We start from the raw sequence: 15462 nt of genomic DNA, 5'->3' as shown, positions 1-15462 counted from the left end.
CTGTGTATACGTCGCCAGAGTCTGCGCGTAGACTGGGATGCAGGCTCTGAATAAGACTGAATTACTCCACTCCCCCATTTGCTTTCGCCTCTCCGCTGTGGATTTTCTTTTCATTTTCCCTGTAGAGAGTCTGCCATATGCACCGACACATGTTAAGGGCATTGTTCTGGTAATAGGATAATCTGGTATTTTTGTGTCCTGTGGAGAACTGGCGTAAAAAAAAAAAAGACTCCAGCTCTAAAAATGATAGGAATGTCACAGAACCCAAGAATGCAGACAACACTGGCACTTGCTATATAGACCAATAACACGTCGTACACATTCAGACGTTCAGGTGAACTCACTCACCGTGCATAATGACCCTGGTTGGCTGGTTAATTATATTATCTGAGGCAAAGACTGTAAAGGAGTAACAGACTAATTAGTTGATGGCCAAAATAACTATTTATTTTACTTGATTGTATCGATTTATCTTTTAATCAGATTTTTTACTTTATAGAAAATACTCTAAGTTGCTTTCCCTGTATTTATTTTTGTTGAACCGAACGGCAGAGGAACAACTGTAATTTGGCAGATGTGGAAAAATAAGAAATGACTCACGAGATGAAAGGCTGTGTAATTAAAGCCATATTGATGGAGCTATGTGTGGATGCTGTGTCCTGAGAGTATGTAAATAGCATGTGTTTTTTTTCCCCTCCTCTATTTATTGCCCTGTTTGTGGCTGTCAATTATTACTCGATCCAGATGAGTCTGTGCAAAACCACCATTACGAAAGCTCTACAAAGCTCTGGAATAGGCTACAGTGATACATTCCTACTACGATGATGTTGATTGGAAACTGTAAACTTGACTGGATTCACCCATACCAAATTTTTCAGAATTGAGGGCAATTCTATGTCAAACTGAACTCAGCAACTGAATTTAAAAATTGGAAGATATTAACAGGTATGACCCTTTGTAGAACAGAAAGTTGTTTGGAGTGGTGGAACGGAAAGTTGGAACAAGCAATTTTAACTTCTTTTTATTCTTTTTATTCTTTTTTTTCAGTTTTACTTTTTTTTGCGATTTGTCGGCGGAAAGGGAAGTCTACGTGTTTTCGGGTGTGCAAGGTTCCTTTGGAAAAATGCTTTTGCATTTGCACTGCCGATGTTCTGGGCAAATTGGGGCCATTCTTAGGGACCTAACACAGCAGGACTCAGGCACGCCTAAATACACTGTCCCAGAAAACTGAATAAAATAGCGTTGGTGTGTTTGGCATAAAATTCAAAGGGGCCCACATACATTTCAGGTTCATCCATGACTTCATGAATGAATTGAATCTTTTGTATGTTGATGTTGGTGAAGGATCTGATAAGATAGAAGAAAGTTTGTCTGAGAAGAGAAAGGAGCTTTTTTTGAAGATGGGTTGGAAATGATAAAATTGTAACTGGATGGGAATGGAGAGCAAGTCAAAGAGAATGTTTTAGAGAATGGTTCGGGTTTTAAATATGCCGTCACCTCTAGGTCATCCATAGTTTTCAGAGAGCGGAAATGGAAAATGAATGAATTGTTTGATACAATGCACATATGCACAACATTTCAATTTCAGTATCTTAAAAGAACATATGCATATGCCTCAAAGCTATTTTTTTTTTCTTGTTTTCACTCCTTCTACACTGATAAATAATTCATTTATCTTCAAATAACTGTCGCTGATCCCAGACAGTAATGATAAAAGCCTTTCCTAATGTATTCAAGATTGATAGTAATCAAGACAGTACTATTTCTTGGACGGTTTGGTGAATTGAATTTACAATTCTGAAATTAATCTCCAATTCCGTAAGCCTGACCTCATGGAAACGTTTGTCTGAGGTATTCCAGGGCCTGCCACAAACTGCAGATGGAGCGATGGAAATGATTTGCCATGGCTTGAGTTTTACATCTGGAACATGTAAATGATACGGTCAAAAGCTAGATGGTCAAAGCCAGACTACTCACTGTGCTCACGTCTCATGTACATGTCAAGAAGACACAGACTCTGCTTCAATATTTAAAGGCTCCTCTTTTGGACTAGGGAACATATAGGGTGTACACAATGCCGTATTAGTGTCTGGGCATTCAGGATCCCCCGAGTGGAAAAGACTTGTTGCTGATTCCCAGTTTCCTGCTCATTAACTTTGAATTACAGGGTCAAGCAGGCCTATATTGGTGGCACAATGACTTTCTCGGATCAATTATTTTTCCAAAGAGAATTATGTGTTTGTAATCAGACAAATGTGCTTTTTAGAGGGAATCAACTTATTTTCTGGGTAAACTAATCCATTGTCCACACCCAACATGGTATGCATAAATATAACATGGTTGAATTGATAAAAATGCTATTGTCCTGGTTTTTCATCCATGGTCCTTCAAAAAAGCTGGGCTGTTCAAAATAAGGAGACTAAAGTACCTCATAAACCTGATTGTAAACTGTAGTGTAGTCATAACAAACCAGTGGAGTTTATTTTTAATCTTTATTTACAGAATTTTGTATTTAAACCTACATATTTGTATTGTAATTACATTGTACAAAGATAAATAAATAATATAATATTAAAGATTGCTTTTTTTTTTTTTTTTGTCCAACAGTTGATATACATTTTTCCTAACTATATATTTGCCTTAAGGCCTCGATGAAATAAGAGGATGGATTGGTATTGAAGAAAGAAGGTGTATTAAACGTACATCTAAATAAACAGTTCTAAACATTTTTGAAATTATGAAAGCCTTAATTCAGTCGACACCCCAGTCTTGTGCACGTTATTACCTGACTCTACGTTAAAAACATCACTTTTAGAAACACAAGCAGCAAAGGCTAGCAGAACTACCTGCGGAGGAATTTCTCAGCAGATCTGGAAATGAAACGATATTCAGCATTATACATTATTCATGCTGTCTCTCTCTTGTTGTACCTTGATAAAAGCCCATGGTCGGTGAAGCTAAGTGGGGCCGAGCACGGCGCCCCCTGTGCCCCAGGGAACCGTGAGAAAAACAGGAGAACCTTAGAACACACTCGTCATTTCAGTAGTAACTCTCTCCTCATTGTTCTCCTTCCACAGCTAGACGCTGTGTGGATGAGAGTGAAAACAGGACACCACAGGATATGTTACCATGGATACCCCCCCCCTTCGAAACAGTCATTTATAAACATCCCAAAAGGACCACGGAAAGCAGAACAACAGTGGGCCATAGATGTACATTAAAGTGGCTAATATTTACCGAAAAAGACTCTTAAAGATGACAGACATTTTTCTGGATCTTAGCACAGCACGTTTTAACGCCACATGTGGAGCAGATCTTAAAACAAGCCAAAAAAGGATCTTGATCCTCATCTTTGGGTCATGTCTAAAAGCATGAAAACGACTGAGACACTCAATCAAAGTAACCGTTTACATGTGATATTCCCTAGTAGTGCGTGGGCCATGATGTTTCTAAAAATGGTCGCACATTCTAAAAATGGTCAGATCAAAAGGCAAAATGAGCAGCGTGGTATTACAGATGTCATACTGATGACCTCATCCCAATACGTACCGCTCAGCATAGGCACATGTCAGAGCTACGAAAGGATAAACACAAATTCACTACCACGTTTGCATAACAGCTTTACACAGGCGCACTAATCTCAAATGCCTCCTCCCGTGCAAATTCACGTTGTGCATATTTGTGTGAAGTGCTCTTTGTGTGTGAATGGAAACGCTTATAGATTATATACCTTTTAGTTTGAGAAATAATATGGCAGGTTTCCCATAACAAATGCTTTCATTATTGATCGGGAAGAAATGATAATAACCTCTCTCTCTATCCCTCTCTCTCTCTCTCTCTCTCTCTCTCCCTCTCTTTCTCTTTGTGGGGTCAGCATAATTTCACGTTGTGGCATGGAACTTCTTTTGCTTCCTACCGTACCAATGACCTACTTCTTCTCTCAGCCCCAGAAGGGCCTGGATATTGTGAAATAAGCCTACACCATCAGCTGCTCCGTGGCACCATAGGGGCCGTCAAATACCCACAGATGGTTACACAGAAATGTGATAATGAGGAGATAAGTTCACTGTTATGAGTCTCTGTGTCTCACATGGCACATTTGCTTTTCATATCTCACACTGACTCTAAATTTTCTGTCAGGGATTTGAAAATAACGAGGCAGCATATGGGACTAAGCGGCTTTTCTTTTAATATCTGTTTTCAAAACTTGAATGTGTTCGACATCTCTGGGTAAAGTACATTGATTTTTGCATTGATTCGTAACATATGTCTGTCCTTGTTTAGGAATCAGATAAGCATTCTTTTTCAACTATTGAAATATATTAAATCACAGCACACCTAAGTGCATTGAAATCTGATTTTTTTTTCCATTTGGGGGCAAATTTACTCCTATCCTTTCGGTAGATTGTGACTTCACAACCTTAGCAATGGCAAACTGACGTGATCATTTGAACTCCATCATAGCAATAAACAAAAAATCCCCAAAGAGCACTTTGATGTCTGAAGACTCTTTGATGTGTGTATGAATATGCATCTTTTTTTTGCCAAGCAGTGGACAGCAGTGTAAATGCGCACTGATGTGGACACTTCAGATCACATATATGAAGCAAAATACACAAGGTTAAGACCAGGCCAGCGGCCAGTGTTCAACATCACTCGTTTCTGTATGATATTCATGGATTATCTTAATGCCTTTTAAGAGGGAAGCTTTGCATAGGCGTAATGTGTTACATAACCACTATGAGCTTTTTTCAGACTGTTATTCGTACAAAGGTGAAATATACCAGTTCTGTCCCTACTTATCTCTGATATTAAATTACATTGGGGGTACATTTGACCAATACCCCACCCCCCTCACCCCACACACACCATCATTTGTTATGCATTCTGTGATCCAAAGACTAAAATTCAGATCATTATTCTGCTCATGTGTCATATTGACTTCCACCACGGACTTGTTACCAGTCCATTTTGAATGAGGAAAGTGGATTTGTGACTGTGCTTCTGAACATTTGTGAGGATATTATGACACCACATTTATGTATGCTCCTTTGGTCTTTCAATACTTTAGTTTGTTACACGTGTAGTTTCAAAATTTGATATAAGAATGTTTGTGGATTGGGGAAATCAAGTGTAACTGTATACGCATTGGAGGAAAAGAAACAGGCTAAATATTTTGAATTCGTGACTTTCAAAAATTTGACATGATAAATTTGAAGTTAGATGTGGGCTGCCTCCAAAAGAGGACCTACATAAAAAACAGGACCTACATAATGAATTCATCTTCTCAGTCATCCACCATTTCAATTATGATATCTTCATACATAATGAAATTGCCTGGCAAGTTAACAAAACAGTTACTGTATGCATTTCATTAATGAGTAATTCTAATTATTTTTCCTCTCTTTTGACTCCAGGGCTGACAGGGGAATCTTTATTGTGTTGTTGCCCTCTGGTGGTAAGAGACTTGAAATGCATATTTGGCTCAAGTGAGCATTTCCAGATATCTGTTTAGTTGCATCAGATGTAAACATAAATCACTGTTAATTTCCCTCAGTGGCGGTTTAAGTAAAATTCAGATATGGACTTAAAAATCCTCAGTTTCTTTGTGCTGGGACAACTGTCCCTGTTCTTTTGCATTATTTGACTGTATTTCAAAGGGTTGTGGTTTATCATGGAATGTCTCACCACAGTACATGCTATAGCTCTTGCTCTAAATATGGGACACATGTTTTGTATAATGACATGATGCATAGTCAAACTTAATTAGCCAGAACCCGATCACTTACAGGGAAGGAAATGCACAGGAAAAACTTCCTTGGCCTTAATCAGATTGCGGATCCTTTTTAACATGCTCAAGAACACGGCACAGGAAATCTGGGTGATCACCTTCAGCTGACCTACAGTCCATTAACTAATGAGAATACATGCCGTCATCACGGGCTGATGTTTTTCGCGTCCGTGCTGGGCACAAATTCAGCGATTATGCATATGCATATGTGCCCGTGATAGGCCTTACTGGCTTAAGTGTCACATACTGACTCACTCCACCTATCAGTTCCATTGGAAACGTACAGTAGGCCTGTATAAATCAGACAGACGTTGTTACTAAACAGTTCATTCCAAAGTCTGTCAGAACTTGGTCAATAAAAGCAGGTCTGTAAAAAGGAGCTGACGACACTCCTTAAGAGCAATGCTCAGTGACTAGCGTCGGGTGACGTCTGTGTGCTGAAACGGACAAACATTAAACTTGGGAGCAGTCCTTTGGACTTGAAACAGACTCAAGATGTTGGGAAGGAGATCAGTCATTGAACTTGAGGAGACAGATTATCTTGGCACACGTAAACATAATTCACTTAGACCGATCCATGCTGATGCCATACACTGTGTCAGTCTGTTTTGCTCTTAGCCTGTGCACCAAGCATTAACCCATAATTCATCTGGATTGGCATTGAGATATTACATTATGATGATAAACAATAATGGAATGAAGCTAAGAGGAACACAGTGCAAAAAAAAAGAAAAAACAAAACAAAACAATGAATTAAGTCATGAGTAGTTTGTGGGAAGTGCAGATATATCAATATCGAAAAGAAACCCGGTCAGTGTCAGAAAGCAAAAGACATGAGAAGGGGTTTAATAAGAACTTTAATGTTTGTATTAGCCTTAAAGTTATACAGGATTGTCCTATGTAGAATAATCAATATGTGCAAATCAAATCATCGCTTTGGTTTGATCACTTCACAGAAGGCTGGGTGTGTTTCCAGTTGACTATAGGTAGTAGATATGCAGTCCAAAGAGGGAGAAACTCTGTCTTCCTACACACGAGATAAGATATGATCCTAGAGCAATGAATGAGCACTGTAAGGAACATTTAAGGTGGAGACACAAAGCCATTCAAAAATTTCCCACTGATGCATATCTCATTATTACCAATTAAAATCTGCTTGTTTTCAGCAGCAAAAAGTCAAAATACAACATTAGTCTAATTTAGAAAACACATAACATGTCCTGCAAGTAGGTTTTCGATACTTGCTTCTCCATTGGCCGAGGTAAGACATAAGGCTATGACAGTTACTGGCTATACGTTGCTCTCATTTGAAATCACTGTCCACAGCTCTTCATGTTTCCGTTGATGGAGTAGGTTTCATGAATGGATGTATGTCACCACCCTGAGGCAGACGTTGCCGCTGCAGTATTGCAACGCGCTCTGTACAACACGCCCTTTATTAAAGCGCTCCATCCACCAATCAGAAAGCCCTGTGTATAAATGAAGGTGGGGCTGACGATGAGTCATCGCTCTGAGATGAAATAAGAGATAATGATGTCGTTCATATTCAGTACGTCATTCTGTGATGTCACAATCACCTCATATGCTCTACTACTAAACGTAGCTGAATGCAACTAAATAATGAAAGCACGTTGAACGTTTTGTTAGAGATTACATGGCTGTAAGTACTAATACAATAATTAGCTATACAACATTATATAAAGTGCGTTCCCAAAAAAAAAAAAAGAGAAAGAGAGGAAAAAAAAATTCACAAATCAAACACATATACTGTTGAATGACTATGTGCTACATGTGCAGACATGACTGCGGAATGTCCAATGAATTCAATACAGAGAATCTGCACTCTCCAATCAATGCCCCCCAACCCTCCCCCGCCCCGCCCCTTTTCCCCCCTCAAACAAATATGTTCAACTATTCATCCCTTTACCTCTCAATTCCTAAAGTAAGGCATTTCACTTTCAAAGACACTTTCACTGTTTCACTCATATAAGACACGACAAATAGGAGATCATCCCTAAAGAGTACTTACAGAGAAATCAGGTTCCCACTGATCTCAGTTAGATGCTGTGACGTTCACTGGATGTGTTAAGTGTCATATTACTTTATAATAACAGGTTCTTTAGGACTGAAATGGTCTGCTGTCTGACCAGCAGACTGAGGAAGGAGAAGTAAAGCGTTTACCAAAGGTAATACAATGACTCTTAAAGCAAAATTTTAAAGGTAGGGAGTGACTCTTGTCTCTCAGTGCAAACATCAGATAATAAAAACCCGGAAGTATTCTTGAGCACTGGACTCTCTATTTTTCCCTTTGCTATTTTCTATTTAGAATAAAAGCCATTTAAATCCTGATTATGCTTGTGATTCTGACACCGATACCAAAAGCTTAGTACAGCTTACGGAGTCATCCATCCACATCCCACAACAGCTGACACCTGGCGGTGGAAAACGGGGCAGCGTCACAGTGCGTCACGAATCAGACGGCCACAAGAGGGCGGCAGGGTCACAGAAGAGCTCCCGCAAACACGAGCCCGGGGCGCTCCGCTGCCGCAAGGTTTGAGCTTCCGCGTCGGTCCGGTGGCCGTCACAGAGACGACCTGCGTTCTGCGCAGCCGTCGCAGACCCGCACCGGGTGGTCCCAGCCGTGGGACGGGACGGGAAGGCTCCGAGTGGAGCAGTTTCCGCAAACCCCCTGGCCGCAACCCCTGCAGTGGTGTTTGGGTATGTTGGGGGTAAAGGTCCTTTTGCACTGATGACACTCTGTGATCTCGTGATCCGGGACCCAGTAGTCAGGTCGAGCCACGCCCTTTACAAAACCTGGAGGGAGGGAGGCAGGGAGGGAGGGAGAGGGAGAGAGAGAGGGAGAGAGAGAGAGAGAGAGAGAGAGAGAGAGAGAGAGAGAGAGAGAGAGAGAGAGAGAGAGAGAGAGAATATGAGTGAGAACTGAGATGGTGAGTTTATTGACACCACGGTATCTTGTATACCTTGGTTTATGGGTCTTAGGGAATGTAGAACGGCAGATAGATGGTGTGACATCAGCTGTGTGTGTGTGTGTGTGTGTGTGTGTGTGTGTGTGTGTGGAGTGTGCTCTGTGTATGCCAGCCCTACTCACAGAGAGGATAATCCACTGCAGTGGAGATCATGTCCAGGGTAGACTGGGCCACTTCTGTCACCCTACGTGCCACAAGGTTCTTAGGCTCCATCTGGGCAACTGCAGAAGATAGCACAGCTCAGCTACACCACAGTTATACTTTACATATTCCACATTCAGAGTTTTAATTCTCAAACTTCTAAACTCCTCAATCCACAGAAACCTAATCCATTCTAAGACGCAGCTTTTATCAACTGAAAAAAAAAAATGACATCCCTTCTAACACGTTATTTCACTGACCATTACAATCTACCTGCCTTGACTTCACCTTACACAAATGCAGTCCACGCATCTTAAACCTCCTTGTGGCTTTGTCTGTCTGGATTTCTTTACGTGTCCTTACCCTGCCCCGAGCTGGATGTTCCCCCATGCCGGTGGCAGGCGTCACACACTCGTACAGGGGCGCTTCCCCAGCCTCTCTCTGGCACTGGCATGGTGTGAGTGGAGCAAGCCTGACAGAACCCCTCCCCACACGAACGACAGTGATGCTTCCTCTCTGCCTCCTCAAACTCTTTCTTACAACCATGACACTCCTGGACACCCAGAGAGAGAGACAGACAGACAGACAGACAGACAGTGAAAAATTAGGAGGTGAGAGATACAAATGGTGGGTAAAGAACAGAGAGAGAAGGGATGATCAGAGAGACTGAATGTATTGAAGGCCTGGGAGTTCCATCAATACAAACTTTATTGGTTAAGTCAGGCTGATATATTCAGTATTTTTATTTAAAACATTCCTCCATCTTCTCAGAAGCAGCGTAAAGAATGTGCACTCACTGTGATCTCGGTGTTTGGCCTCCAGTAGGGTGGTGCCACCTGATCGGTGAGCCACGCAGTGACAGCTTTGGTGGGACCGGTGCTGTAACCGGACACGGACTGGATCACATAGTTCACGCCATCCAGGACCCTCTGGGCCGCGTTCTGATTGTCCGTCTGGAAGGAATCCGACTGGAAAGCAGAACATGACAGAAAAGTTAAAGACCTCTCGAACTTGACCTGGGCGCGCACGTCACAGAGAAAGTCAGATCAGCCAAAAGCGTCTCTAAAAGCTCTGGCGATTCCTTTTCTCAGGCTCCAGAGGGAATGAAAACTGGCCGCTGAGAGGACGCTCACTCCTTGCCAGACGTGTTTGACCTCAGGGCGCACCACGCTGCTCTCTGGATCCTGGTTCCCTATCCAGTACTGACGGCTCCGGTAGATGATGCCACAGCTGGCGCACTCCAACACGTATCTGATGAGAAAGCTTTGATGAGACAGTCTGCGTGCGCTACAGCATTCGATTTGTTTTTCCTAACTGCAAGTACTCACCCAGACCAGGCATATTTTGCCAGCCCGAGCCACGGGTTGTCCGCAGAGGCCGATGTTTTAGGCACAACAATTACTTCTCTACCTCCCTCATAGCATCTCTGGATAAACAGAAGAGAACGGACAATGTAAATACAAGGATGGCATTTGCCCTGACCTTTCAGGGCTCCCCAGACCTGCTGTAATTCCTGTGGAGTGAGGACAAGCTTACCTTGCAGATGAGAACTTTGTTGTTGTACTGATGAGCATACTGACAGAGGCCATCTGCCATGTGAGGAACTCCATCTTTCTGATGATTCATCCTGTGCTTACAGCGCATCCTGAGAGCAAACACAAAACCATGCACAACAATGGTGGAACTGCTATACCGCCGCAATCAAATGCAGCCCTGACAACTACAGCACACACACACGTACACAGAAATAAAATGCAGCTGAGACCTAGACCTGAACATACTCTCACTCTCATTATGGACTTAAGAGGGTAAAGCATTTCAGGTAAACAGTTTGTCAAAAAAACCCTCCCGAAGTAAACATCAGTACTGTTCCTCTAAGCACAGGAAAACATATGGGACAAACCAACATGATTAAGCCATAAACCTCTTGTGCTCCTTGTACTAGACATAACAAAGCCATATGAGGACCTCTTCTGAAATTTACACAGTCAAAGCTTGATTAAACAACAACCTAAAAATAATTTGCTCTAATGTCGGGGAACGGTGTGAAATCTGGCACAATTTGACCTTTGTATCCACTCAGAACTGCTGCTTTAAAGCTTTCATTGGAAAAGTATAACCATTGAAAACTTTAAACATAAAGGGGTCCATTGTTCCCTTGATAAAATCAGAAGGCGATTCAAGCTGGTAACATACTGCCATACAAGAGAGGCATGACGCCCAAGCTTCTTTACAAAAAACAGACTGAAAATAAACAGGGTAATTTCAATAAAACATTTCTCCATATCCTTAGATACAACCAAGTATAAGCATACTGACCTGCAGCTGAGGCACACAGAAGGACACGTGAAGTACTCATCAGGGAAAAAGGAGTACAGGGTGATTTTGTCATCAGAGATCTCCCCACAGAACCTGTCACTCAAGGCCTGGAACAGGGCAAACAGCCAGTGGTGACATCAGTGCATGACTTAAGGGCCAACGTGCGATATGTGAGGAACACGCTAAGAGACTGTGCCACTCTATTGTACATAACGTAAAAGAGCATGCACGCATACAACCCTTACCTGCAGTGCACTGAAGACAATGGCAGGAGGGCGAGGCGCCCTGGTGGCTGTGTTTTTCACTTGCTGCCTGACAGTCACGAGCAGCTGGGAGTAGTCAGTGGGCGGGGTGATGGTCTGTGTGCCGACGTACTGCACTGAGCTGAAGGCCTCTGTGCTCTGGTTCAGGTCGTGAAAGCGTTTCTGCAGCAGAGTGTCTGCCTGCCCTGAACCGCAGTTATCTGTAAGGGTTATGAAGCACATCAGTTACTCTCTGGCTTTAACTGTTCCTTTTAGACCAGATGAGTTTAAGACACATAAGACTTGAATCGGTCCAGTATCAATTATAGGGGGTTTACAATACACACAGAGATATGAAAATGAAACATGAGAGATGAGTATTACTGTATGTGTCTTTTCTCCAAAACCAGAAACCAGCATTACCAACTCATTTGTTCATAGGTTACCACAGACCTGGCTCAACCATACCCTGGATCAGCATTTCCAGAGAAACAGCCTAAAGTAGCATTTCCTGAAGTAGGACTGAGTTTGTAGTCTACAGCCATGATGAATTGCTTAATTATTATTGCTATTTATCCACAACCAAACATTATTGATTTAAGAACCTGACGACTGAATACTTTATGAATCAAGTCTTCTTAACTGTGACCGTACAACATACAAGTGAAATGTTTCAGGCAACACGGGAAATGGTGTGGTAAAGACTACGTTACAGCAACGACAACTGAAAACAGAAAGATGCCATGCCTGCACTGCACATACTGAGTGACACATCTGCCCTGTGCTTGGATGTCTCTGTGCCTCCTCAGTGCCACACTCACCATGGCCCAGCAGCTGTGTCCGGGAGGTTTCCTGAAACACAATGACAGCAGGCCCCAGGTTGGAGAGGGGGACATCCAAGCCACAGCGGCTGGAGAGAGCGCGAAGCTCTGGGGTGAAGTGTCGGAGGTAAGCCGCCGAGGCACTGCCCAGGAACTGAAACATATCGTTGTGCAAACGCTCGGCCCGTGTGCGATAAATGACCACATCCGAAACTGCTAGAACCTTCAGGAGCAGCCTCATTCGTCGGTTCTGCTGTGTGGCTGCCCCAAGTAGGCCCTCTGTGTCCAACGCCACCACGCCCAGATGTGGGTCGAAGGCAGCCCACACACCCACCGTGCAGGAGGTCTGGGAGGGAGAGGTAGCAAACACCTCTTCACCCTCGAACAACACATGGTTGAGTGTGTGTGACTTACCATCACCGGTGTTGCCAAAGATTGATATCACTTTAATGGTGTCTGTCTCTCGACAACCCAGTTTCTGTAAGAACTGGCCCTCATCTCTAACCTGTGAAAACAACAAATTGGAGTGTGAAGCATCATAGGCTGAAACACTTGGAAATTAAATGTTAAACTTACTTAGCTTCAGATGTTTCATTATTTTGTGCTTAGTGTATCTATAGTGTAGTATCTACACAATGTATCTATACGTGTCTCCAACATGCGTATCTCAAACGTCATACAACAATAGAGGTACTAAACTCTTCCACAGCAATATCATATTGACAAGGCAGTCACGTGAGTAACTTTGAATCGAAATCAGAAAAGTGAAAGAGGAGATGGATTAAGGGGAAAGCTTCTCATAGAGATGTCTGCTAGTAGCTAGATGTAGTATCCATGAGTTCAAAATGCCATCTTGAAAACTTACAAATTATTTGTTATTAGTGGTGCTTAAATACACATGCCCCTATTATTAGAGGATCTCAAATAACAACCACAACTAACTGCTGACTCATACTGACAGATAAAAGTTGTTGCTGGCTTTTAATTGACACCCGTAAACACGTTACCGCCTGCATGGGGACTTTCCAGTAAAATCAATTCCAAACTCACTGAGCTATGGAGGTTTCAACAGCGCAGACTTATGTAGCTAATGCTAACCTTGACGTCAATCAACAATAAAGAAAAATGGCTGTATGGAACAAGCATGCATTATGAAGCATTTAGCTGACGAGGAGTTAGCTAGTCGTTTCACAGTTCAATGAATTCACGCAAGCTTTGCTGAAGTAATTTAGGGTGACCAACTCACTAGGTTAGCTCGATTTAGCCAGCTCACTAAGTTAGCTTCATATAGCTCACTAATGTTTACAGCTAACTAGCAACTTCACATGTGCATTAGCAAGCGAACAGTAATAATGCCCTAAAGACTACGCCATTTATTACTTTTAGAACTACATTTTCCGAGTCACTTGGAACTCACAACGTTTCGATGAAGATCAAGCTGTGCATATATCCTAGGTTACACGATTTATGCAGTTGTTCACAAAGCAAGCATGGCTAATTACGTTAACTATCACCAAGTCTGTTGCACTGTTAATAAACTGTTTATAAATCAGCTGTTTTCAAGACTAGACAATTAAAAGAGTTAAGAAGAACACGTTACAGATAAAACATTTTATCAGCTGACTGGAAAACTCAAAGATGCCCCCAACTAGAATTTAATTAACTTAACTCCAAAGCAATTGTCAAACTAACCTAAATAGCAAACCTGCCAGGCTAATCAGCTAAATTAAGCTAACTTTTTTCTAGACAGCTGTCATCTGCAAGCGAAAACAACAGCTTATGTTATATTCTCGGTACCTGTAGGCTTTCGTTTTCGTCAACCAAAAGAAAACTTCGTCCACTTTCCATTTCTTTCTCCTTCTTTGTGTGACCAAGTGATATTTCCTCCATTTCCTTCACCATCATTTCAGACATAATGACACAGTTGTAATCATCCCAGAGAGATAAACAAATCGTTCACATGTCCCATTCGACGAGGGTTGGAAATATTTACCACCCAGTTCAGTAAAGCGCAAAGAACAACAATATTGTTCTTTTCGTGTCTCCTCTTGGTCTCTGACCCTGTCAGTAATTGGGTATGTTCACAAGCGTCGGATGTGCCTCTTCTTTTTCGGTGCGCCTCCTCTGTCAATCGACTGCGCAGAGTGCACATGGCCCTGCACATAATAAAACATCAACCCTATAGTACGATGATTCTCAGCTGGGACATGCTGTTACATCAAGTTAGAGAGCGGCCTATTCAAAAATATTAAGTATATGAAGCATGCATCGTTTCCGAATAAAAATACCTAAAACTCTTTATGCATTCAGTAATGCGAAACTGTTGATGTTATCAATACGCAATCGCATTTCTCTGTTTTGCTCTGTTTGTGGATCATCATGCTTTCCCCTGCCTTAACAAAATATGCAGATTCCATATTTATAAATAATGAATATGCACGTCTTTATAATGCTTATAAATATGCATAAATATGTGTAAGTTCTTTTTTTCCCCATGCGAATGGATTCCACAAAATGCAATACATGTAGAGCTGATAAATGCTATGAATAAATTTTGGGCTGCGAACTGCTTGTGAAACATTCATGCTCTTTTCATTAGATGACTCTAACTGAAGACTGGATTTAAATATATACCGTTGAAAAAGACTTCTTGACTGAAATAGATCTATCTAAAATTTCTATGACATTTATTAGTCAGTCACAGCAGTGTGTTAAAAATCTTACAGAGTAAAAATGGGGGGAAAAGTAAAAGGTCCACTTGAATCAACAAACCATGAGCTGTTCACAGTCATTCCAGTGTTCATTAAATATTTGTTAGTAGAGATCTATAAATATCATGTGTCACTGAGTGTCTTGGAAGTGGCGCCATTGCTGCTAAAGAGGATCCCTCATAGCACAGCTTTTACCGTAGCCATGTTTTTTTCTTTTTTTTAAACCAAGTGGTGGAATTCACCGATTTTTTACAATTTCTAATACTTCAATCATGAATATATTTTGTCTTGAAATGAAATTACCTTGATTTCTGGGGTGTTAGACTAAGGACATGGTCTATTGCTCTAGAACAAACAAACATTTTAGACAATGGAATTGATGTTTTGATGCACTGAAATATTCTAGACCATTGGGCTGTTGCACTGAACAGATATTTGCTACAAGATCGT

General features: G+C 41.6%; 1 protein-coding gene across 1 annotated transcript; it reads right to left on the bottom strand.

Moving 5' to 3' along the window:
- Positions 1-7683: 7683 nt before the first annotated feature.
- LOC115813966 (zinc finger FYVE domain-containing protein 1) lies at positions 7684-14315 on the bottom strand. The gene is made up of 11 exons (XM_030776665.1): positions 14099-14315; positions 12302-12806; positions 11484-11701; positions 11239-11345; positions 10456-10564; positions 10248-10345; positions 10053-10170; positions 9717-9887; positions 9283-9472; positions 8901-8999; positions 7684-8605 (listed from the first exon to the last, which is right to left on the bottom strand). Exons 1-11 carry the CDS (start codon positions 14213-14215, stop codon positions 8373-8375), a joined length of 1965 nt encoding a protein of 654 aa, XP_030632525.1. The 5' UTR covers positions 14216-14315; the 3' UTR covers positions 7684-8372.
- Between the last annotated feature and the right edge of the window lie 1147 nt (positions 14316-15462).

The sequence above is a fragment of the Chanos chanos genome, chromosome 6 (genome assembly GCF_902362185.1).
Source record: "Chanos chanos chromosome 6, fChaCha1.1, whole genome shotgun sequence".
Lineage (NCBI taxonomy): Eukaryota > Metazoa > Chordata > Actinopteri > Gonorynchiformes > Chanidae > Chanos > Chanos chanos.
The sequence above is the reverse complement of the archived record's forward strand: the minus strand, read 5'-3'. Positions and strand labels throughout refer to the sequence as shown.